Source organism: Pseudorasbora parva, chromosome 2 (genome assembly GCF_024679245.1).
Source record: "Pseudorasbora parva isolate DD20220531a chromosome 2, ASM2467924v1, whole genome shotgun sequence".
Classification (NCBI taxonomy): Eukaryota; Metazoa; Chordata; class Actinopteri; order Cypriniformes; family Gobionidae; genus Pseudorasbora; species Pseudorasbora parva.
In genome coordinates this window covers 22,209,783-22,237,299 of record NC_090173.1, presented here as the reverse complement: position 1 = coordinate 22,237,299, position 27,517 = coordinate 22,209,783, and the positions used below count along the sequence as shown (strand labels likewise).

The 27,517-nt window shown below is 37.2% G+C and overlaps 1 protein-coding gene across 2 annotated transcripts in view; it reads right to left on the bottom strand.

Annotated features, from left to right (window-relative positions):
- Positions 1-27,517, bottom strand: part of igf2bp1 (insulin-like growth factor 2 mRNA binding protein 1) — a 44,301-nt gene that overhangs the window by 13,120 nt on the left and 3,664 nt on the right. For both annotated transcript variants that reach the window (XM_067460499.1, XM_067460507.1), the window contains exons 3-9: positions 7,854-7,902; positions 5,754-5,805; positions 5,464-5,527; positions 4,539-4,829; positions 4,202-4,336; positions 336-458; positions 77-212 (exon numbers count right to left, since the gene is read on the bottom strand). In XM_067460499.1, the coding sequence (XP_067316600.1) occupies positions 77-212; positions 336-458; positions 4,202-4,336; positions 4,539-4,829; positions 5,464-5,527; positions 5,754-5,805; positions 7,854-7,902 (850 nt within the window). The remainder of the gene's footprint in view (positions 1-76; positions 213-335; positions 459-4,201; positions 4,337-4,538; positions 4,830-5,463; positions 5,528-5,753; positions 5,806-7,853; positions 7,903-27,517) is intronic.

Genomic DNA, 27,517 nt, shown 5'->3' with positions numbered 1-27,517 from the left:
TAAAAAATCATGTTTATTGTCCAAGTAAGTTACACTTACAAGAAAATGCACATTTTTGGCTCTAACACAAACTCACATTCATGGCAGCGATATCATTGTCATATGCCTCTCGCACTTTCTTCATGATCTCTTGTTCAGCCAGGCAGCACGCTTCAATCGAGCCCTTCACTGTAATGGTCCTCTCTGGGTTATAAAGGGTCAGATCCTGCAGTCTGCAGTGAGAGACATTCAGAATATAAACGATACCAATCGTGTTAAGACGGCTCAGTATAAAATTAGGCCACTGGCAGGTTCCTCCAATTTCTTTTCTTTTATTGTGTCCTGTCATTGCTTACGGTGAAATTGTGATCTTGGTATCAGTGTCTTGTTCCACTTTCTTCAGGTTGCGTCCCTCTTTACCAATCAAACGGCCAACAAAGTTGTTGTGAGCAAGAACCTTCAGAGGCACTTCATCAGCACTACCGGAAATGAATAAAGATTGTTAATAAAGATCTGAGAGCAGACATAACCCAGCAGTGACAATACAAAGAACTGCACGTTTAAAGGAAAATGAAATTGCAAGATTGGAGTCTGTATGATTTTTTTAATGTTTTTGAAAGTAAAAAGCAGTAATAAGGTAAAACATATTACACTTTAAAAGTGTAATTTTTTCCTGTGACGGCAAAGTTGATTTTTCAGCATCATTACTCCAGTCTTCAGTGTCACATGATCCTTCAGAAATCATTCTAATATGATTTGATGCTCAAGAAAGATTTCTTATCAATGTTGAAAACAGTTGTGCAGCTAAATTATGTGGAAACTGTTACCGTTTTTTTTTTTCAGGGTTCTTTGATGAAAAGGAAGTTCAAAATAAATATGCATTTTAAATATCAGTTTTAAAGGGGTCATGAATTGGAAAAAAAAACAAAAAAAACAAACAAACAAAAAATCACATGATAAATAACATAGGCATACCTGGAGCTAAACCGGATCGAACTTCTAAGCAATAAACATAGCGCATAAGCTTAATTCGGATTCCAATATTATGATATGAATGCATGGATGAACTTTATTGATTATCAAGCTCATGTGGGGAAGACATTGTGCGTTTGTTTCATCATTTCACCACAGATTCTTTTGTAAACAAGAGACCTGCCGATGGGCTTTCTTAAAGGGTCATGAAACCCCCTGCTGCAGCTGTGTTTTATCACACCTTCGATTTAAACAGGCTTCTTAAAAGGGGAGTGGTCGACTGTAAAAAAGGTGGGATGGTATTGTGTGGAAAGAGGGGAGTGTCATTAGGTGCATTAAGATTAGCGATACCAACAGCAGCAGTTACAGCGGTTTTGAGACAAGTTCTTGGTTCACGATGGCATGGTTTACAACAGAGAGATTAGATGAGCGAATGAGCAAATGAGACATTAAGTGGCGTGCAGCAGAGATCGCAAGTTTTTCAGCTCTTCAAATCAGCATTCAGTGAGAAATTACAATAAATGTTATTCTGTATGACGAATTATTTTGCAAACGTGATAATTAAACTATATTTGTCCAAAAATGCATGTCGTTTGGCAAAATGAACAATGCGCCGACGTGATAAGAGAACATGAACCACCCACAGACATGCTAGCAAATGCGATAGAGGTGTAATGCTGCCTTCAGGCGCTCTCTGAATTATCGTAAATACGAGTTTCCTAGGTAAAAATTGCACAATTGAACGCCCTCACATTTTGAAACTTGAATGCAATGATTTCGTAATCACGACTTCAGAAGTCGGGATTATCACATTTCCGATGGCACCTGAAGGCAGCATAATTCTAGATCGGGGTAAAAGCGAAGAGATTTGAGGTTTCATAGTCTCGACTGCGCATCTGAAGCACAGAGCGACGATCCGCGCTGTCACTCGGCAGCTAAATCTATATTTGTCCAAATATGCACACTCTTTCACTAAGAGCCTGAACACATGCGGTTAGTGCATGTCTATGACCACAAATAAAACGAAAAGGTGGCTTTTGATTCCTGTTGATATTTCATCAAAAATATTGTTCATTGGCCTACAGATCGGTTATTTGGCACTCTTGACATAAATTAGATAGTTAACGCTTACAGGTTCGGCGTGTGATTCCTCAAGTTAATTTTACTTTACAGAGCCTTTGTAGCAAAGGCTTCCACAGACAGCGCTCAGGTACAGCTCGCTCGGCGCCCCTTACTTTACTTCGCATCAGCTTAACGCCTCAATTTCCTCCTTGACTTTTCTTTTCTGCTTTCAAAACTTCCCTAACACAATAATGATGGAAGACGAGCCTGACAGAAGTGACTGTCTCATGCATATTAACTGCATTATCTTGTATGCATACTATAGTGCAGTGATTGGACTGAATGAGCTTTATGTCATGAATATATATCGAGAATCGTTCGGAGCGGTCGACGTCAGCATGTCCCCAGCAGCCCAACCTTTTTTCACATATGAATAACATTAATGAGTACCCTTAGTGTTTTCAATGATGTGCAGCCCAAACATATCTGTTTACATCTCAAAAAAAGTGTTTAGGGGTTTGGGGGTTCCTTTAAATAGTGAAATAATAGGGGTGCAACTATACACTCGCGTCACGATTCGGTATATATCACGATACTGACCTCACAATAGGATGTGTATCCCGGTATTTTAAGCCAAGAGAGGTTAACTTTTTTATTATTATTAAATAATATTATTATTATTTCTGTATTATTATTAGGACCCACAAATAATCCCCCATTGCATCATTATACATTATATTTAACATTATATATAGTCGTTTAATGTAATAATGTCACTGAAACTCTGCAAACCTTAATTTTTCCCCTCACGCATTACTTGCGCTTTCAATACAGGCAGCATTCACTTGTGCTCACAGTGTCCTGCCTCTCCCGCTATTAATGCGCTATACATATAAACCACCTACAGTGCTTTGAACAATCATACTACTAAAACTAAATGCGATCTGGTGATTTAAATGATGTTTGCGCTTTGACTTGGAAGAGTGCATGTGCCGACAGCGAGTGCGCTTCAGATGATCAATGCAATCCGTCACAGTTCTAATTGCAAGAAAGCGTGTCAATAAGATCACTCTCAAACTGTAAATGTTTAGCTCACCCAAGAATTTTAATTCTGCATTTACTCACTCTCGTGTTGTTTTCGTGCATCACGCATTTGTTTGAGCATCCGTGTTTACTACTGTATGTGCGTCGTTGTAAATCTGTTCATCATAAGCCATCATTTGTGTCTCTCCAGAAGACTTGGATTAGACACTCAATTCGTTATTTTTACGATGCCTTTCTTTATGATTTTTTTTGTGGATCTTTTAAGTTTAAGAGGAATAACGGACTTCAAATGGAGGAACAGAAATCCCTCAGGTTTCATAAAGAATATCTTCATTTGTGTTTGTAAGTTAAAGGAAAACCGCATGCTGCCAGAGTTTACATTTGTGGTCAATTTCTAAATTTGTGTTTGGGTGAATTATACCTTATAAATAGGCCTACTACAGCAAGTTGAGCCTTGGATAAAACAACTCTGTATCGTTAATCATACCGTTTCCATTAACGATACATAGTCACATTTTTATATCACAATATATAGTTCAACCATATATCGTTACACCCCAATGAAATAACATTCCTTTCTTGATGTGCACTGTTCACTCTCTTGACTTGATATTTGAAGGAAAAATTCTGCTTTTACAATCGCGGAAGTTTTGATCATGCTGTTTGCAACGTACTTATATCCACCGATTGGGCGGGCCAAGTAATAAAAAAAAAATAAGATTCCAATCAATCGTGGTTGGATGACAGATAAATCATTGTGTTTGTTTGTTAAAGACACTTTGCGAGCCCTGTGGCCGATTCAATTCCGTTGACATTTTCCCACATGCTTTCAAAACAATTCCCACGTGAACTGACAGGAGAGCTGAAGCTCCTTAAATAGGCAAATCTTATCCAATCCTAGCCGTGGGAGTCTCCAGTGCAGCACACCCATCAAAACCAGGGTAGAAAATAGTTCATTACTTATTAGTTATGATGTTTTTGAATGTAAAAACCACACGAACATCCTAAGTTGACCTCAAACCTCAAAAAATAAAGCCAGTTCAGACCCCCTTAATCAATTGATCAAAAAAATGTGTAAAAATAAATAAATAAAAAAAGATCACCGATCTGGACTTAAGTGTGTAAACTTTTCATTATCACTCACGTTTTGGTGTCCTTGGCCTCCTGGTTCATGATTTCAAGGATCATGCGGCAGGCAGCTGAACAGCCCTCTGGGGTAGAATGGATACTTATGGGCTTTTCAGCGGCACCTGCGTTTTCTTTACGATGCACATCAATCCTAAGAGATCAGAGGAGAAGGGAGGGAGGTGTCGTAAATGTTATGCAATGACCAGTGAATAAAATGTACAAAAGGCACAAGGAAAATAAAAAAACATCTTAAAAATCATGCAGGTTTGGAGCGGCTTGAGTGTGAACTATAACTGAATTACAGTCTGTTCCATTCCATAATGTTTACCATAAAATCACACTCAATCACTTACTTGCTCTGAGTCTGCTTGGTGATGTTACGTATGGTGGCTCCCTCTTTCCCGATGATGGCACCCACATATTGCGTGGGCACCAGCAGCCTCAGAGGGATGTCAGCATGCTGATGTTTGGAGGGGATTCCCGAACCAGGAGACATCTGGCGGGAGTTTCCACGCGGACCGTATCCGGGACGACGGCCGTTGTCTGGGCCTCGTTGAGAGTCGACCTCAGAGTTCTCGTCGGGGATGTACGACACACGCAGGGCGTTGTTCTCAAATTGGTAACCGTTGAGCTTCTGAATAGCTCTTTGGGACGAAAGGCATGAATAATATGCATGAATGCAGGGTTTATAATAACTGACAGTCTCTTGGGAGAGAATGTCGCTGTGTTGTGGATGAACGCTAACAAAGATGAAATCATATGGATAATTTCACTGCTCAACAGAAGTGATTTGCCTAAAAGGTTATTAAGAAACATTATGATTTAATCCAATAAAGAATCCAAGCTGACACCTCTCACATTTAGCCAATCAGAATAAAGCATGCAAAACAGCTGAATCACCAGTAGGTGGCAGCCTCAAACAAGAAAAAAAATAACACAATGAGAAGGCGTGTGCCTTGTGGTGGTTTATTTTGATATTACACAAAGATTAGTCATTTATAAAGCTGAAATGCATATATATTTTTTATTTATTCCATTCTAAAATGCACAGACAGTCTTTTTTTTCTTTCTTTTTTATAAACTTGTGCTTTAAAAACATTGAGAACCTACACTGACCAACATTATTTCCATTAACGGAGTTTGGGGAGGGGCCATCTGTTTGGCCAACCAATGGCAGAAGGGGACTTGTATTTGACAAAACTACTCCATTTGGTTACATTAGTGGAAAAACTACACACTTCAGCTTTAAATTAAGGTTGTAGGGCAAAGTGCACTCACTGTCTAGCCTGCTCCCGTGTCCCATATGTGACGTTTACAACTGCAGTCTCACTTTCTGTGTTCACTATGAGAAAAAAATAACAACAGAGAGAGAGAGAGAGAGAGAGCGCGAGAGAGAGAGAGAGAGAGAAAGTAAATGAGTGTAAATGACTGCTACTGTAAAAGAATTGGCAACATTTCCAAGTGTGATGTCACAACAGTAATACAAATTGTTGGATTATTTAATTAGCATTCCCTTCAATGTCCATAATTCAAAACAAATAACACTCATGGTATTAATGTATTATTACCTTGTTCACAGTTCTCAACAGTTCCATACTGGGCAAGAAGACCATCAAGAACCTACAATGAAAGAAAGAAAAAAAGAACAAAACGAACGCAAGGTAAAGAAAAGAATGCATTTCAAAGAATGATTTCCTTACTCTGTATTTGTCTCGTTTCCCAGAAAAATATTTACATATTCTTAAAATCAAAACGTTTTTTGCAAGCAAAATTACTTAAATACGTGTGTGTGGGGGTGTGTGTAAGAAAACAAGACCAAAGATGTTAAGTGAGTTTATGCTTAAAACAGGAAAAATATCTGTCAATAAAATAAGAAAAACATAACATAATTCAAAGGGAAAACATGATTATTTCTGTGCACACTTGAATATGTTAAGTAATTTTCCATCTGTTTTTCTATTAATGCATCTGGATAAATAAATAAAAATTAAAAAATATATTTAAATGTTTTTTAGGAAGGCTCTAACTGATTGGGTTCACACAAGAAACAGACACTCAAATTCCTTACACCAGCCTTGTTTTCTAAAAGCCAGTATATAGCTAGTTTGATTAATGAAGCTACTCTCTTAAAAACAAAAGGCTCTTTATTGACATCTATAGTTCCTTGAAGAACAGTGGAAAAAGTTCTTTACATTTTTTTAAAAAGGTCTGTTTATTGACAGTTTCTTTGGGGAACTAAAATTGGTTCTATGGTATCTCTGTGAAACCCCTCTTTTGTATACTTTATTTTTAAGAGTGTAGCCAAAAGCTGTCTTTGTTAAAAAGACTATCTGTAGTTTCAAATGTTTTTTCATTCATCAGGACCCCCGAAATGATCAAACTCGTATTAAAACTGGACTCTTCCCAACCTAAAAGGATCAGGTATGCAATTTTGTGCATGATAACCAAACTTTACATCTGCCAAACTGAACTACACCAAACCCGGTTGGCATCAGATCGGCACCGGGGTTTCGCCTCCTAGTGGTTGACATTGGCACAAGTGGCTGGCAGAAGTGGGGCCTGCTGGAGACGTGCCAAGAAAGACCCCGCCCCGCAAGAACAACAGTCAGGCAGTACAACAACCAGCGGAGAAAGCACACTGTGCCACACCCACACACATACACATACACTGTATGTTGATGGTGTAATCTCATAATCACACACAGATCACCTAACCTGAATGACACGGATAAAACTCGGAGCTTAAACCAACACAGGGTACTGCCCTTGCCAGAACATGTAGGGAAAGTTCAAACTTTGCTATTCAGAGTCAGATTAAATCAATATGTTGCAGAAATTTGTGACAAAGTGACAAAATTGCACATAATCACGATTATATAATTAAGATGAAGCTGTCCATGTAAAGAACATTAACATTTTAAAAAGGCTGTTTTTCTTTTTGGAAGAGGCTGAAAAAAAATGTTGATATTGAAATACTTTCTCCTATACCAACAGAATGTGCAAAGACAGTGATTTTCTTGTGTTAAGCATCGACTCACCTAATTTGACATTTTAAAGGTACGTTTTCTCAGAAAACAAAACATCTCAAGTCATTTACCTTCTTGAGAAAATGTTAAAAAATACTTTCTCGTATTCCAACGGAATGTGCAGAGACGGGTCCAACGAGCCATTTAAAGCTTAATTTTCCACAAAACTCTTTTAGTTACTACTCTGTAAAAACCTCTGTCAAATGGATATTTTTCACCTTTTAAATCTTGTTGGCATCAGATTGGTTTTCACAGATTTGTTTGAGCATCCCAACCAGCAGGAAAAAAAAGCAGCAGCATTGATTTGCGGTGAGATTAGTTTGTCTGACCAATGTAAAATACAATTTTGCAATTTCTGTTTGTTGACGTGCGTGTTGCAGAAACGACTTGACATTTACTTTGTGCATGCTGTTTTTAGGTCAAACTTAAGATACTGTCTGCAACTAAAAATGGAGAAGAATTAATCAAGGAAGCGCACAATTTATTCTAGGATTAGACTTTAATGCATGTCTGGAAAAACATACTTAAGAGACACCCTGGCACTTTTTGGCAAAACAGTTGGGTGAAGAGCATCATAGTGTCGATTAAGAAAACCTGAAAAGGTCTTACTTTCAGATCAGACATGGACACACCCGGACTCACCTCCCACTGTAGGTGTGGTGGAATGTTTCTGATCTGGAGTTTTCTGGTCCTGTAGAGGGAGAAATTAAGAAAAAAACGAGGTTTAGAAAAGGTTACCCTCACAAACTTTGCTTGATGAATTAAGTGCCATAAAAATCGCAGCCAGACATTTTCAACAATAACTGCTCTCAAGATTACACCCGCAATCACATAAAAAACGAATTACACCAATGACATCTGGTGATTCAACAACACCCAAATTCTGATTTAAGCTGGGGGCTTGTGTTTTAGAAAGCTCCCGGTCTCGTCTACATCTAAATGATGTGGCAAAAAAAGCGTGGAAAGGAGAAAGTCGAAGTAAGAACAGGATTAAATCCATCTGAACAGTAACTTGAACAGTATCATGAACGGTACTTAATTTTAGATCTGACATTAATACTTTCATCCTTTCACATGCCGTAAGAGCGAGTCGTTATAAATCAAGTTATATTTTTTAACCCTGCAAATTATGTGCTTAATTTTTTTTTTCATTTATAGATCAACTTTAAATACATCAACCTAAGAAAGGGAAACAAATATTTATAATGAAGGAAAAATCTAGTCTAGAACACTTTAATTGGATTCATATGAATTTACAAAACCTTGAACCTGGTTTCAAGGTACACATTTTAATAATTCATATATTCATTCATGAACATTAAGTTTTTGGAAAGTTGCACCAGATAACTACAAACATTCTCTAAAATAAACTTAAGAACTACAAAAACTAAACTAAAAATATATATAATAAAAAAGTATGCATGCATTTAGCATTTTTTAATTAAACCAAGCAGCACTTTGGTGCACTAAATCTGAAAAAATAAATATTTATTGTGGATCGGTTTAAAATTTCGACATGGTATGCAGCACACATGCAAGGTAATTGTGTTTATACATTTTCATATTTCTAGAATGGCAATTTATTTTACTAAATTGACACTGTGTATCATCTCAAAATTCAGGACAGAACATGTGAGGTCAATGACAATAACCCAATGTGATTTGGAATCTCAAATCATTTATAGTTAGGTAGATTAAACATTGGGAAGATGCTTGGGAGCATCTGTCCTGCGCGACGTTTGTGGAAATGAGGGGGAATGGGCAGAGGACGGGGGGGAGGGGGGGGCTGAGAAGAGACTGAATGGGTATATTGAAACTAGACACTGATGTAGTTCAATGCCAGCTGCCCCGGAAGCTTCCAAAATCATTGGTTGAGAAAGAGAGAGAGAAAAAAAGAAAGAAGTGCAAATAACTAAAGCAATGTCAGAGCAATGCGATCAATAGAAGAAAAAAATATATACATATATAAAAAAAATAAAAATAAAAAAATAATAATAATTTTTTAAAAAGTGAATCAACTAAAGTCCTATTGAGAACTGCAGCATGGCATTGCCCAATCACCATAACAATGGCACGATTAAGAGGAGACTGTCATCCAGATAACCTACACATAGCTGTAGCACTCTGGAACCTCTAGAGGGCGTATCAGCAAACCTCTGATGCAATGCATATGTTTAGGATGAAGAAGGAAAATGGGTGCCAGGGGTCATTTGGGAGGGGCCTGAAACTCTGCTCTGGTGACTGAGACCAGAGACCCTAAAGACCTCTGAACTCTACAAGGTTGACACCCACCGGTTGACCGGTAGACAAAATGGCGCCAACTGACTCCCTTCATGCAAATGGCGGGCAAAACAGCCAATCAAGGGGAAATTAATCCTGCAAGGGCGTTTCACACCACACGGTTTAGAGATGTGAGCGTGGCCAGGCCAAACTTAACCAAATTAAATCATGTATTGTCCAATTTTGAAATGGCCATGCAGATTTCTGGAGGCCTTAAAGCACTTGCTGGAGATATAAGAGTATGCACGTTCTTCTTTTGTTGGCTTCCAAGATCATTCACCCTTCAGGATAAAAGCAGCATCGCTTCCAGTGAGATTCAAGTAAATTAAGAGCAGAAAGCACACAAAGGTGCACCAAATGTTAACAAAAGGCGAAGGCCACACAAACACCACCAATCTGTTCGCTCTTCCACTGATCAATCAAATCGTTCCCAAACCCATCCCCCAACCTGACGCTTCCGCATCCCACCCACATTCACCACACACCCGCAAAAGAGTTTTTCATCCCCACCCCCACCGCTGAAAAACAAACCCTCTTGTTTGGAACCTTTGAATCCATTTAAAACCATCATGTCACGTCCCACCAAGTCTCGGACCACTCTGATTGGTCAGCGGCATGGAAATCACAGCCACACGAAAGAGGCGAAGAGGGCCGACACCCCCTTTCGGTCTCTTTTTCTATTGTTTAAAGACGAAAACATGCTTCAACTTTGCATTTCTCAATTGACCTGTAGTGCAGCAGGCCTTATGCCCAGCCACGGAGCAGTGGATTATGGGACAGGAACCACAAATCTGTTAACATGCTCAAATTCTCCAAAAAGAGTTGCATGGGATCTCTCTATTTTATGGCGTGGCAAATTAAAAATCTATGTTTAGATTTGGCTTGTTAAAATGGGAATCTCAACACGCATTGAAACGTAGAAAAGTTCAATCACACAGCACTACAAAGATGACAGAAATGCAAATAAAAAGATCAAATAACAGGAACAGAAAAGAAAAAGAAGAGAGATTCACCCCCTACAAAGGTCAAAGGTGAGGGCCCGATAGGCAAGCGGATAGCATTAGGGGAGGGTGTGTGTGTGTGTATGTGTTAAGGACGGGTGAGGGTTGGTATGTGGTAATTTCCTATAGGAGATCATCAGCAGTGCATTACTGAAGTTTTTTTTGTTGTCATTTCAGTCATGTGATCAAATCGTTTGCCACTTTTTCATTAAAGCAGTGGTTTTATCTTGCATTTGGTGGTTCCCCTTTATTGTTAGTGTGCAGCCTGTTTTTTAAAAGTGTTTCCTTAATTGAAGTTTTTTGGTCTACTACGCATCTCATTTAGACAATTTTTAAGGTTGAGGGTGAGGTGAGTTCCTGACTTTTCTTGAGATAAGATTCACCAGAGACTATAGCAGGAGTTTGCAATGATGTATAGCAGTGTGTTTAATCAATAAATAATCATATCAAATTAATACAAAATTGTTTGGACTTTTAGTTAAAAGATCTGAAATACATACTAGCTAGAGCACCTAGCAAAACTCTATCCGTTCCACACACAGCATCACATGATCGAAGAAAAAAAACATCAAGTGGAAAGAACTATACGTCTTGACACAGTTAAGCACATTCAGTTCCTCCACACCACGCAAGTATGCTTAAACACACAAACACACTTACTTCACTATCTAAAAGAGGTCATACCATACTATTGTAAAATTTGGGATCAGTAAGTTATTTTTTTATTGTAAGAAGTTAATACTTTTAAATATACACCAAAGATGCATCTAATTGATAAAAACAGTAAAGAACATGATGACATTACAACAATTATTTATTTTAAATAAAAGGTATTCTCTTGAACTTTCTATTCAAAGAATCATGGAAAAAAATGCATGTTTCTATAATAAAAATATTAAGCAAATATATATATTAGATTTGATTATATGTATGGAATTTGAAATATTACAGCTGTATATTTTGTTAAATATATTTATATCATCATTATATTTATTTAATAAATGTGAATTCAACATTACTCATTTAAAAATATGAAAAGTTTAGTGTATATTTCTCATCAATAAACGTACATTATATTTTTTAACTTTTGCCTCGATGCAGATTTTTTACATTTTGTTTAGATAACAACTATAGCCAAGTAAACCCAGCATATCCAGATGCATGATGGGCCAGTCTCAGTTGGCTTGGAGGAAATCAGCAGGGCTCTCTAAATCAGATGAAGACAAATTTTTTTATATATTATATTCACAAATACATTCCGAATCCCTGGAATCTCTCATACACACAAACACACACGCACACACAAACACACACACACAATCTTTTACATGCGCCTTAAGAGTAGTTTGTATAATAATTTACAATATATTTTACCGTGGAATCTGAATGTTTTTTTAAAGAATTATAAAAATGATCTAGTGATAAGCCGATCACATATACAAAACACACTCAGTCACAATACTCAACATTTAAAACAAACAACCGCACAGTGCAGAGAACAAATGTGTCACTGACATTAAACAACACAGGCAGACTCCTACACCGCCAGCACCACACAGGTGCAACGCAAACCTAGGTCTGTGTAAAAGAGCTAAAATCCACCAAACCACTTTTGATGAGCGTAGGCCTGTCAAAAAAGAAGAAAAGACACAAATCTGAAAGACAAATGGAAGTTGTCGAGGATAATAAACGTGCTTCCCTAAACGTCGCACTCCATTCGGTCTCAACGGATACACTGCATTAAAAAACTGAATTGTGTCTGCTCTGTAAGCTTTACCATGCAATCAGTTTAAAAGCTTTAGACATGGGAATCCTTTTCTGTATGGGAATGTTTTTAAACACTACCTGGAGGAAGGAGCTGGAAGAAATATTTTAAGATATGCAAGAGGGTTTGAACTAAATACAGGAAACTGTAATTTTTTTTAAACTAACAATTTAGGAGATAACAGAAAAAAACATAAGATTAATGTGATTTCTAGTTTACAAAGGTGTACACTTAAGTCAATGTCTCCATTTCAAAGTGCAAGAACAAGTCCTAATTGACAATTAATTATGGCACTTAAAGCAAAAATGTAGTGATCTAACATTAATTAATTAACCATTTCGAGGCCCACCGTGTGAGTGGTCCAAAAGGAAACTAAGCACACAGGAAGTAAAAAAAACTTAAATACAATTATTTTTTTAAATCACCCCTTGAAGTCACAAACTTCATTGAGCAACTTCCTGTCTTGCTTTCAGCCATTTCCTCCTCAGCCAATCAGAGATGAAGTTGATGAAAAAAAAAAAAGCAGCAAGATAAGAATGGGGGGACAGGACGACTATGGCCAAAGAAATGTACAATCCCTTTCCCTTACATCCCTAACCCCTCCTCCGCCATTCATTTACTACACGCACACACACACACACACACAAACACACACACACACAGCAGCTGATTATGAATACCTAAATTATATGATTAATATGAGGCCAGTTAAACTAAGCTTGAAACTTCGCAACACATCTGGTGTGTGTGTGTGTGTGTGGGGGGGGGGGGGGTACATGCATAGCAATTTAACTTAATTCAAACAAAACACTGAAAGACTAATAAAATCTCCAATTTAGGCTTAAAACACAGTCTGAAAACAATGTCTTGTGACACTGAATTGTATATATTCTTAAAGTCAAATGTTTTAATAATTTTCAAAGAATAATTATAAAATATCTATATCTATGATAATATATATTAAAAATTATTTAAAAAAATATATATATATATATACACACACACACACACACACACGCACACACACACACACACACACACACACACACACACACATATATATATACACTTACTCTTTCTATATTCAAATAACAATAAAATATAAAAAGAAACTAAATATATTTCTTCAACAAATCATCTAAGAAAAAGAGAAGCAGCAGGGTTGCAAAACGTTTATATAGTTTGCAAAAAATGTTTGCTACAGATTGCACATACAAATTGAAAAAATAATTACAGAGAAGCGTTTTTTTTTGTTTTTTTTGTTTTTTTTGCTATAGGCTAATTAAAATTGTGCAAACAAGAATGGTTAACATTTTTTTTCAGCACTAAAGGTTTCTTTTTTAGCTATACCTAATCTTTTTTTTCTTTTAATAAGCAAATCTTATTTTACATTATGTTATTATTGTATTGTATTGTACTAAGTAACATTTAAAAATCTAACCAGAAATTCTCCTGAAAGTAGAAAATAATATTCTATGGCACTGAAGTGAGCCATTAAGATAATGAAATTGCATGTAAAAAAAACAATTATATACAGCCATAACTAAAATTATACAATGCTAAACCTTCTTTTCAACATGGCACACTATGGTTTAACAGAGATATGACATGAAACAGAACTTCAGTCAGTAAACTGCCAGAGGAGCCTCGTATAGCAAGGCCTCTGCAGCCAACACTGAAAATGGCGGGTAAGTGTAGGAGGGGAAGGGGCGGATCCTAAGTTCCACACACCTCCCTTTCCCGCTCTTTGCGTAACAACGAGTCCACGGAGGGACGTTGTAAGCTGCTTAAGGTCTAGATGGACGAGGAGGTTCCTCAAGTCAATGAAAACATCCTCACGAAGTTAAGGACAAGGATCAGAGTTCAGTTTGTTGGCTGCACAACGATAGGTGCGAGCCACCATTGGAGATACTCTCTTGCCTGGGGGGACCAGATGCGGTGGTTTGAGGCGCTGAATGAAACAGCAAGGGTTAAGCCATAAATCAAAGTGGTGTAGAGAGTAGCAGCGATGGTGAGACAACTTTACCAGAAATAACAGACATCCCATCCCCCCTTTTTCCTGCTTTCTTCTCACTGCTGTTTTTCATTCCCCCTTTCTACACTCCTCCCTGTGGAGCTTTCTGCTCTGCATTACCTGATAGGCCTTCCCACCCCCTCACCGCAATGCTCCCCCCCCCCCCCCCCTGCCCTATTCCTCCGAGAGGTGAAAGGTCACTCCCGAAGCTTAGCAATCAACACATGCTGATGCAACCCGTAACATACCAGAAAAAAAGAGTGAGGGGGGCAATATATTGCTTACTGCCGGTCCCAGCAATACAGTCGAATAACAATGAAAGCAATAAAAATAAATCTCCTGCCTCTAAAAGGTGCCTCTTGCCATTGAACATTGGTGATGGCCAATAGCAAGGCAGTGGTGGACACAGTGTCTTAAGCCATCAAAACTTAAAACCTGAGCATTTTTTTGTGAAAATTTATTTTTTCCTCTCCTCAAATAAATAACTGCTCAAAAAGAATTTTAAAAAAATGTCCTCGAAAAGTTTTGGTTTTTTAAATCAGGAAATTACAATCAGAATATGAAGCCAGTAAAAGCAACTGGACATGAATGACATTATAAACATACAATCATAAATAAATGCAAATAGAAATACTGTTTCTACAATGTCAACGTTTTTTTTTACTAAGAATATAAAACAATTCAAACCAATCAAATTTAACAGGAGAGAAGAGCATGTTGGCATTGTAATAAATTAATAAGACAAATTTTAGACTGCATCTGAGCAGTAAGAGTAGTTCAGAGTATGTTACACACACACACACACACACACACACACACTTCACAGTCCACGCTAAAGTGACCAGTGACTGAAAAATACGTGTATTTTTGACAAACAAAGAACTGAGAAGCGAGATTTGTTAAAAGTTAAGTTAACCCAAAAAATTAAATCCTGCCAATAATTACTTACCCTCATGTCGTTCCACACCCTTAAGACCTCCGTTCATCTTCAGAACACAAATGAAGATATTTTGTGTTGAAATCCGATGGCTCAGAAAGGTCTTCATTGACACCAATGTCATTTCCTCTCTCAAGACCCATAAAAGGCACTAAAGACGTCGTTACAAAGCCCATCTCACTACAGCGGCTCTACAATCATTTTATGAAGCGACGAGAATAGGTTTTGTGAGCAAAAAAGAAATAAATAACGAATTATATAGTGATGGGCCGATTTCAAAACAAAGATTTGAACAGTTATGACTCAGTGTATTGATTCAGGATTCGGATCGCTGATCGACTTTGTAACAACGTCTTTAGTGCCTTTATGGGTCTTGAGAGAGGAAATGACATTGGTGTCAATGAAGACCTTTCTGAGCCATCGGATTTCAACACAAAATATCTTAATTTGTGTTCAGAAGATGAACGGAGGTCTTACGGGTGTCGAACGACATGAGGGTAAGTAATTAAAGACAGAATTTTAATTTTTGGGTGAACTAACCTTTTAAGTTCAAACTTTAAATTGACACACAGGCATCTAAACAGTTGTGGCAGCAAGAGGGCAGCCAAATGCTTTGCTATTAAATATATAAAATTAATCAGGAGTATAGAAATATATTTCAAGCAATGAAGGAGGTAAAGGCAAGACAACAAAAAGGAACTGCTTTCATTACATCACAAGATTCATTCTCCATACCAGACTGTATTACTCTCAAGGTGCAGTCACACACTGATTAAAAAAGGAAAGCGAGAGAAAAACTAAAATGTGATGATACATAAATAGTATAGCAAAGTTTAATCAAGCTTAGGCTTCTCTAATGAAATCATGCAAAAGATTCAGTTTATGGGACATGTTCTACAAAGATCTTACATGTTCTTTTTTGCCTGCATGGTGCAGATTATATAGGCCTATATATTTTTAAACAAATATTTAAACATATACATACATACATATATATATATATATATATATATATATATATATATATATATATATATATATATATATATATATATATATATATATATATATATATATATATTATATATATATATATATATGTGGAAAACAATTTAAATCTGCTAAAAATAAAGGACAATACAATCTTCACATTATTTATAAAAAAAATAGATTTTAGTATATGAAAACCACTCTGCTGTCTACTGGACATTTTAAAGCATGTCAAAGTATGCAGGGAGGGACATGCTCAGCTGAGGAATGCAATGCCTCTGAAACGGCAGCCGGTGGGGGTGAAGCGAAGAGAACCTGAGGTCCTTTCCTGCACATTATCATGTGAAACACCCCTCCCTCTCATTCGTCATCCTCTCTCTCTCTGGCCATTTGAGTGAGACGAGGAGCCATGGGGGGGGGGGAGCGCGCGCGCGAGAGAGAGAGAGAGAGAGAGAGAGAGAGAGAGAGAGAGAGAGAGAGAGAGAGAGAGAGAGAGAGAGAGAGAGAGAGATTTCATCGACAAAGAGTTTGGTCTGCAAGTAGTTCTCAACCTTGCATCTCAACCTTTGACCCCAATGTGGATGGGGAAAGATATTTGGCCGGGACTTTAAAAAGAGCCATAGGGCAGGGCAGGGGACTGGGGTCAGTAGCGAACAATTGAACTTTTCAAAGAGGCTGCAGATTATGCCGAGGTATGCAGCTATTTTAAAAGGAAAGGGATTATAGGACATTAAAAAGAAAATATTAAATTTTTGAAACTGACAAACTTGCTAATTTAAAAATAATAATAAAAATAAAATTCACAGAAAAGGCCCTCAGGTAAAAGAGCCTTGTTGAAAAGGGATGTTGTCTGAATCATAAATCATCAACAATAACATAAGGCATTCTCTAAATGTTTTATTAGTGGAACATACTAACACAATTGTAGCAACTAATCCGTTAGGCTACTCAACTTATGATATTTACGTAAACAGTGCGTAGCATATCTTTGGTAGGCTATTCAAAAGCGCTCCAGCAAGCGTCTTTCTAAAAATGCCCAATGTAAAGGCATTTCCCCCCATGTTGGGGTTGGTTCGGTGGGTGGTATGTGAGAAACAATTGTAAAGAGTAACAACTTCGGGATCCATTTAGTTTACAAAGGCGATATGCCCTTAGTTTGGGTCAAAGTTCACGCTTTGCTCTGCTGTGTCCTACTCAGCGTGGAGAAGATGGAAGCGTTTGTGCGCCTCCATTTTGTGATTCAGGAGTTGCCTGACACGGGACAGCACAACAGACTAAACTGAATGAAGAGACATGCATTGAACTCATAATGGCCAAACACATCTGTATTATTATTAGATTTAAACACAATTATTTACAAAGATTAATCACACAAAATGAGAATAAATTAAGATAACGCTCAACTAACGAGGCAAACACAACAGGATGAATATTCGGAGGACTTCTGTAGGCTACGTTAAACAATGTTTTAAATTAACCAAATAAACTCTGGCTGGCATTACAGTAGGCTACTGAATATTTACCTAAAAATCTGTATAAAATCATGCCTTTCTCTCCTCGTCTCCTAAGTTCGGCATTTCATGAGAGCCAAGTGTAGGCTAGAAAGAAATGAAATGACAGATTGCACGTCAAAACACGCTTGCTCAGACTCAAAAGTCACCTTGGAGCTGCTTTTTAAAAAATACACATGCTTATTTTTAATCAAATAATCACGTGTTAATTGATTGTTTAAGTGTCTCATCATGCCGTTTCACCGGCACACGCACGCAGTGAAAGAAATATAGGCTAAACTTTAAAAGCAGTAAGCTAAATAAGTTAGTAAAGCAGTTCTCTGGATCATATTTAATTATAGGCTACACTATCTGGTTTACATTAAAGTGGTAAAAATCTCAACCAATAAATAAATAAATGTAGCCTATTACCTACCGGTAATTCCTAAAATGTTTTGGGCTACAGACAACTACGACGTAGCCTATATTTTGCATCAAAAGAGCGTGTTTATAGCCTAATAATACATTAATAATAATAAAAAAAAAACTTCATACCCAGGCTAGAACTAAATTTAACCAGACATTTTCAATAAAAAATAAAATTACTTTGAATTGTTCAATCAAGCCAAAAGTGAGATCATCACAAAACATTCTCATATGAACAGACATCGCGAATAGCCAACAGTAGGCAACTTACGTTAGAGGCGAGACAAGGTATTTTGTTAAAGCAGATTTAACTACTCTATTTCTAATAGGCCTACATAAATAGGCTATCCTACCCAAATGCGCACAGGTAGCCTATATGTCAGGATGTTAAAATGAAGCAACACATATTAATTTGATTCTCTTATCACAAAACCAGCCTGAAATTCTAGTTGAGACGTGGGCCTGGATACGTCTCAACCATGTGTAGGCTACGTTCAGCCATCTTTCCACTGACAACGCCCAATTACCACAATGAATCTCATGTCACATGGGCAGGCGCAGAATGTGCTAGAAAACTATAGGCAACATATAGGAGCCGGAATATGTCAGCACAGAGCGAAATGTGATGTGTTGCAAGCATGCTATTTGCAAAACAAAGAAGCACAAAACAGAGAAGAAGTGTCGCCTATGTTTTGTATGATAGTTCTACGAAGCACCTAAAACCATTTAAAAAAGGCTAGCTGTAAAGTTACTATTGTATTCGATGAAATCACCATACTCCCATTTGAAAATAGGCCTACATTATAATGTAGCGTTGTAGTGGGTGCTGTTATGTAAATGCAAAGAGAGATCAACGTGCATATTAATTATATTATAGCTACTTGCTCATGCAATAATAAAGCAGCTACTGTATACCCCGTTAAACTGCATCAACCAACGCATGTATTGGAGCCATGTCGAAATAATGTCGAATGTGAGGGGGGTTTTTGAGCCTGCAGTGCAGCAGAAGCAAACGCTCGCGCTTCTGGATCACTCCCCTTTACGCACGCCGCGCTGTGGCTTCAGCTTCTCGCAGGCAGTGAGGGGGAGACCTGCCTTCATTCATAAAGTCACCGGGCTACTCGAGAGTACTACAGCGTCGTGAAAGAGGCGGTGCGCACAGTCACTGTACCGCCCACCCCGGAGGAACGGAGGGGGTTGGTCGAGAAGAGGAGAGCAGAGCTGCACGTTGACGAGGAAATGGGGGGTGTGTAACGGAACAGAAACTGTCTCTTACAGAACCGAGCATCCACGCTATAAGTGCCACAATGCAGTGCACCTGACTCAGCACGGTTTAATAACGATTTTGTCACGATTGGCATTGCTTCCAGTGCTGTCCTCTTTAACAAAGTTTATTAAATGAGCCTATGGATTTACCGTGCTCTGCTGTAGCCTAAAGATTAGAAAATGAACAGTGTTCTCATAAAACGCGAAATAAAATGCATGGCAATAATTTTAAATAAATGATTTCGTTATAGGCTAGCTAATATGAAATTATGATTTTTTTTTTTAAATATAGACTACGAATGTAATATATAGGCCTTTATATTTATATATAAATAAACATTTAATAATCAAAGTAGTCTAGAATAGCCTAGCGAGATTTGGAAAGTCACAATTTTACTCACTGGGAGTAGGCTAACTAAGTAGCCTGTATCTAAAAGATTGCAAATGTGAATTAGCATGACCTGTTTTTGGAAAAATCTGAAAGCCTATTATCTTATACATTCTATAGGCTATTTCACAAGGCCTTACTCGTTTTCGACCCGCATAAAGCAACGTTTACATATTTCGTCATTTATTCCATAACATGTCAGTCAAACACGCATCAACATGTTGTCACATCTCTAGAAATTTCTCTTGATCCAAAATTTGATAGGCTATTATAAATGAACGAAAATGTGCAGTTTACAGGAAACTTAGGCTAATCGAGAGCAAGGCTATCATATATAAAACTATAACTTTCTTGTTTTTGGGCTAAAACTGAATCCTCGCGACTATATATATATATATATATATATATATATATATATATATATATATATATATATATAAACATCTTTAAACAAACAAACCATTCATTATTACAGTGACATTGTTTGCAAGTTTAAGTTAATTTCAAAGTCTCTAAATGATAAACATTTCAATTGAAAGAAAAAAGAAAACTCTCACATAAGACAGACCAGGTGTTTCTTTTGATAAAGTTATTTGATTATCAAATTCAAATGGTTGCTTTTCTTTATCTTCCTATCAATGTGGTTTAAACTTAGCATTATCAAAATGTTCTTTTTTATATAATAATTTATGATAAATCTAAAATTGTCCAACAAATTAAATATTTTAAATTCACAAAATATTTATTGCTCATAATTATTCCAATTGTTGCACTGTTAGAAACAATACTTTAAAATACTAGAATGCACTTCAAACTTTGTACTGCAATGCATTTAATTTAAATAAATTTCACAGATCTGTTCAATTTAAAACAATTAAACATTAAGCTTAAGTTAAAATGAAATAGGAATAAACCAATAGAATAAACCAAATAGCAATAAACCAATTTTAATTAAAAACAAGTAATGAAGGACTCTGAAATGTTGTCTTAAAATGTATTTTATTACTGCTGTTTGAATACATATGAGCGCTAAAAATCCCATTTTCCCTGAGGACCTTTACACAGTAGTTTTATATATAACTACTATATATTACATATATAGTACTATTCTAAATTATTTAATAAATAATAATGTCTAATACTTTTTCCCATTCAAGTCACAAATATGAAACAATTGACTTCCTTCACAATTTCAAGAAAATCTAGCAAATGTGAATTGGAACAATTAAGTATTTATTTCAAAGGCTGTTTCTTCTTTTGTTAAAAAAAAAATGCAATGACGTCAGCCTCTGATTTTTAAAATTCACCTAACTCTAAGAAGAAAAGAAAAAAAGTCAACCTCTAGGGTAACTGACAACATTATACTCTTACCTGTCTTCCTTTCCTCTCTCCCTTCTTCCATTTAATAAATCATTAATAATTACAAATCTCCTTTGTTTAAGACCTGTTTTTATTTTTTGGAGGGAGTGTTCTTCTCCAAAAGGGTTAAAAAACAAGTTCAATACTGGTGAAATCCAAACAAAGTTGTCATGATAAAACAAGCCCAAACTATAAGCTAACAAAAAGTAACAAATTCAACATGAGACCACAATTTATTTCCTAAACACTATACTAATATATTAAACACTATGAGATAATCTAGGGGGAGAAAGAACAGCATTTTTTTAAACCATCTGTACAGAGAAAATAACATGGCATGCCATCAAATCTACAAAAAACGACAAAGCAAATGCAATTTTTTGCAAGAGATTTTCTTTAAATTTGAAATCAATTCCTGGTCAGCTCTTTTTCACAACACCCTCTGTATAAATTTATATCTAAATGGATGGCTTGATTGCACTAAAATTATAAATTTGACTGCACTGAGTTTTCATAAAGTCCACTGAAAGTTTGCTGAATATATCACATCAATGTCCAAATGAGAAACACTATCAGCCAGCTTATCTGAAAATATTAGGTCACACATACACACAAATATTATATAATTCTCCACCTGAGCAGGATACGCTCTTCAATGCATGTTTCAGCATTAAGGGGAAGGTATGACTTGTATGTAAGTCTGAGGGGGTATTGGCCGACCCTCCCCCTCTCTACGCTTTTAAAATGCATGTGAGTGTGTGCTTGTGTGTGTAAAGGGGGGGATAGCATGACCATACCAGCACATGCCTGTTATGAGGCCATGTGATCTAGAGGCTCCATTTTAAGTGATTTAGACTAAGGAGGGAATTGCAATGTGGAGGAAGAAAGGGAGGGGGAGGAAGAGGGATATAGAGAGAAAGAGAGAGAAAATAGCATTAAAAAAAGAAGAAGAGAAGAACAGTGTTGACTGATCTTTGTGGCCTCACGGAAGGAAAACGGGTGAACAAGCCTTAGGTTTCTCTGTCACTTTCATGCTTACACACCTATGGTGATTTTTTTTTTTTTTTTTTTGGTAGATAGCAAAATGGGGGGGGGGGGGGTCGGACAACTGCAAACTTCTGTTCATTCAGATTAACATTTGATTGCAGCTCTAACACTGATAATTTAACTACAACAAAAACAAAACAATAACAACAACATGGACCTCCCTAATAACTTTGCACAGGCTATTCGAAAAATGGGGCTAATTCCATTTCAAAGCAGACAAACAATAAAGTAGCGACAGACCCTTTTTTTTTTACACATTGTGATCCATACATACGAGTGTTATGGTTTAAATCACATACAAAAACTAGGACAGGGATGTTGCCTGGATTTTGAGTTGTGGGTGTTGCACTCCAAACTACGCAGCTCAAGCATGCAGATGACTGGAGAAGTTCAGCATCCGTCTTCAGAGAGAAGCGTCATTTCACTGGAAAATCCAGTTGTTAAAATTTTGAAAAGATGAAACAAGCATGGATGACTCATTCACAATAATATTGAATATTATTAAATATTACAAAATAGTGAATTTTCATTCCATGCTGACTTCAAGAATAGAATTCAGATTAGAGAATATCCTGTGCATCAGGTGTGAACAGCTAGCAATGGCAGGTCAGCATCAAATTAATATAGTTTTACTGGCACACAGCTCTTTAGAACATACATTATATACATGGCATACATACATTATGTAAACACATACATTATTTATATGTGCAAAGACAGAGGAAAGATGGTCGCTAAAGAGAAAATAAGCTACATTTTTTCCTGTTCTAATATGTGCTCTCTTGTGATGATTAATACAGAAGTAATGTGATTCTGTAGGACTTGACTCATATCCTCATTTTTTAATTTTCTGGGATTTTTCTAATTTTGAATTATTAATGAAACCAAGAGAGAAAGGGCTTTTAAATAATTTTCTGTTGCCAATACATTGCAATGTACAAAAACAATTGGAATCTTATAAGATATTAATTTAGTTTATAATTATGTATAGGTATGAACAATTATTTGCTTGGTCAGTTCAATAAAAGAGTAAAGCTATTATTAGGAGTATGCATGATAGAATTTTTTTTGTCTGTTGCCTGAAGATAACACAATTAGAACTCAAATATAAATGTCACAAGCTTATTTTAAATGCTACTATAAATGTGTGACAATGTTTGAGTAACACTTAAAAAAAAAAAAAAAAAAATCCTGATTGCTCCGGGTGATTTGTCTCTTAATATAACATCAAAAAAAGCACATGAATGAGTCAATAAAGGAGAGACGCCCTTTTAAAGAGAGATGAAGACATTTCTTGAACTGCTGTTAACTAACAGAAGCACACACAAAAAAAAGTGGAAAACCAAGTTTTCACAGTAATCATTTAAACATATAGACAGGTTGAATATAAAAATATTGCCGTAATAATAGAATAACGAGAATTGGAATTGCTGTGCATGAGTTTGTTTCACCCAAGCAGAATCAGGAACACAAATAGCGCAGGAATTTAAGCCAGCAGCATTTTAACACACATCCTGCAGAAGAACAATGTGCAAAATAGGTTCATTGTTTACAGTGCAACAAAACCAATTTAGAACACACTTCATTTATTTAGCTCTTAATGAAAGCAGAGCATATATTTAAATATGCAATGAGAACTTGACTGAATATTAATAAGTTCATGTTGCTTGTGTCAACATCATATGTACTATGAGCCCAGGCACTCAATGCACATTCATTGGTTCATTTTTGGGGAGGGGGTTGGTGGAGGAAAAATGTAAAGAATTTTAGGTTCAAGGAGCACCCCCCCTTCACCAGTGTTTATGATGGCGACGCCTTCGGAACAGCCAGTTCAACAGAGAAATAAAGAGTCATTGGGGGGGTGGGGGGTTAAGGCAGTCAAACAGGGGGCCCATACTTCAGAGGGCTAAACCACCATGAAGTTTTTTTCCCCTTTGGGAAACACCCCTAGTCTCACATCTCTCCCACACACGCACTAAAAACAAAAATACAGAGCCACATGCGTATCCAGACTGCTCTTTAATGCCACAGTGCACCGACCGTCCATATAGAAATACCCACAAAGCTAACTAAAAATGAAAAAACAAGACAAACAAAAAAAGGTTAGGTTTTACAATTAATTCTTATTCAGAACATCAAGCCTAGCCAAGAAGCACAAATAGTACCATTTTTGGAGAAATGTCAACAGTTCAAACACAAAGTGAACTACTTTTATTTGCTCCTACTGAAATCAAATTTATTCAGTGTTTACCATTTAAATAAATATGTAAATGCTCTAGTTCTGTTCCAAATATGAAATAATTCATTACATATATATTTTTTTAAATGTACAAAAAAAAACTTAATATGAATAAGTCAAGACCCTGAAACCTGTCCCACAGCAACTTGGGCAGCCATGCTGCAAAATGGCGCCAACAAATGATTTGAACTTCAAGCCAAGCCCCTTCCACCTGTTCACGCTGCCTCGTGACAGCAAGACTCTGCGGTTACATGCATCTCTGATACAGGGTTTCTGAAGTCCTAGTCATAAATAAATGTTGTCAAATGGACACTATGAAAGAAAATGTTCTTATGCTCCATTGCTAGTTTCTTGACCTTAAAGTGAACAAGAACCAGCTCTTACTAAATCTATTTATCCAAATCCTTCCTTAACACAGGCACTACACACATCAAAAAATGCTTATTGAAAGAAATCTCTCAATAAAAACACTCAATTTAATTGCCTATTTTAACCCCTTTACACAAAATGTTTTAATTTCTGACTAAAAGCCCTTGGGCATGCTTGTGCTACTGAATGAATAGTCTAAAGCTGAGGTAAAGGGACTTCGATCCTTTTCAAATAACACAGCACAGATGGTTCAAAACTGGGAAAGGGGGAGAGAAGTGGACACATTGGTAAGGGGTTAAAATGGGAGGGGTGCTCTTAAAGGCACAACACACACTTAACCTTCACATTTTTAGTATGTCTACGTGCCATGGGCATTTTTCTCTTTGTCCCTCATTCTCTCTCCCATCTTTCTTTTCTCTTTTCAAAACATCAGCCGTTTTGAGAGAATAATCGCTCTCTGTAACGGCAGAAAAAGGGAAGCCCACAAGGAAGTGCTGCTGTGCATTCCCTCCTCAATCCCCACCCCCTCTTCTCCTCTTATCTCCTCTTCTTTCCTCCTCTCCTCCCTCTTCCTGCTCAGGCAAGCCCTGCAAGTAGGACGTCATATGACCAAACTGACATGGACTGTTTGCCTGCACGTTCTGCAACCCTGCAAATGTGGGAATCAATCAAAAAAAAAGCATGTCTTGCGACAGAAAGACAGCATATGCAATACAGAGGGACAAAGGGAGGGAAAGAGCAAAAGAAAGAAGCAGACAGAACATAAGTGCAAGCCAGGAAAAGAAAAGGGAAAAAGCAGCACGCAAGCAAGCACGCTGCTGGGAGAGAGAGAGCGAGGAAGAATGAGAACGAGGCTGCCTCGCGTGCAGCACCGTCAACGGCTTCTGAGAAACTGCACACAGGTGTTCCTGGCCCCCGATTGGTCGCACCTCCTTCTCCGTAAAAACCCCTCCCCCTGCCTTCTGTAGTACTACGATCACAAACGGAGATGGAGAAAAAAGGACAGAGAGAAAAGAAGGGAGGGAGCCAGTGAGAGAACGAGTGAGGGAAAGAGAAGACAGAGCAGGCAAGTGTGGCTTCAGACTGCCCGAGCATGCAATGGCAACACGCTCGTTTATTTACCCGGCGAAACGCTGTGATTCGATTCTAATCCGAAGCTTTCTTTTTTTTCCTCCTTTCTCGCTGAATCCACTTTGCAAAGGTCTGGTGAGACGTGGCTTCTTTAAATGCACAAATCCTTACTTAGGAGTTTCTTTTACAAAACTGCTATTATTTCAAAGAGAAGATATCCTACTGTAAGTCTGTATTTTTTCCTCTAGTGTAAGCAACCAAAGCATTTGTCATACTTTGTATTTAATTTTAAAAAACAGCACTACAGCACTGTCAAACTGCAAGACAGTAAACAATCCCATTTTTTTGTTGTTTAAAAAGATATTTTGTACCAATTTAAACAAAGGTGTGACTGTAAACATGGGCTATGGTAAATGTGATTCTGTAGCTTTCTCCAAAATTAGGCACTGGAAAGAAAAATCTTTTTTAATCAACAATTCAAATATGGAATATCATAAGACAAAACCTCCCAAAAGGGACAACCTACCAATGCTATGCATACACTTCAACAGGTCTTTCCTCACTATTTATCAATAAACCTAAAGAAACTTACAGTTCTACAAGCTTCTCATCAATGAAAATGCCCCCCCCCCTCCCCCAGCATTTTTTTTGGGGGGGGGGGGGGTCCACTTTTTTCAGTTATTTTAGTTTTATTAAAAGATTTAAAATACACATTTATGTTGCAGTTCCAGGTCAACGGTTTTTGAAACTGCACCATTCTTGCGTCTTGCACTACTTCTGTGCATTATTTAGCACACAAAGAATGTGCTATTGCCAAAATTTGTCAGGTTTTTTTTTAAAGGCAGCAAAGCCCATGTTGCTTTCTGGATCTTGATATATGGGTGCTTACAAAGAAAAGGGATCATGTATAGTGGCATTTGGAAGAAGGGGGAAGGGGGAAGTGCAATTGTTACAATTTTAACACCAGGCCGGTATTGTCATAAAGGTGTGGCTCTTCCTCTTGTCTCTAAATCTCTACCGCCAAAGAACTTCAAAAGTGGCCCATCAAGCCATTGCAAATGGCCCCGTCACACCAATGCAACATTACATAAAGCAGGGAGAAACTCAAGGCGTGAGACATGGAGCCGCCCACACAGCTCTATGCACAAAACATTATGGCTTACTCACTACACCCTCTATGGTCTTCTTCACTGTATTCTTTGCTCAAATTTAACTTAACAGTTTTACCAACAACTCCCTTGCCTGCATCATACATTAAAATGCTTTTATTACCAGCTATTGGTGGCCTTGGTGTTTTGACAAGTATTATTTGTTGATTTGCAACATTAAGACGTCTTTAAAAAAATGCATTTCTAATTTTATGTATGAGCACTTACATAAGAAGACAGACCCCATGTTACCAAATGCAAGGGGTGTGTACAACAGGAAAGGAGCTGCTCTGACCCTCCACCCCTCCCCAAATTGTGTTACTTATCATGCATTCACACTTATCCAAACCAATAAATGAAACTTAGCAGATGAACACATGTGAATGCACAAATGTGTAAGCAAAAAAGGAAAAAACACGTCAGAGCAACACTTTCACCAGCACATAAAAACACACCATAACAAAGGGTCAAAGAGACATACACGCTGAATTGGGGGTGTGCATTGCTTGTTAAAGT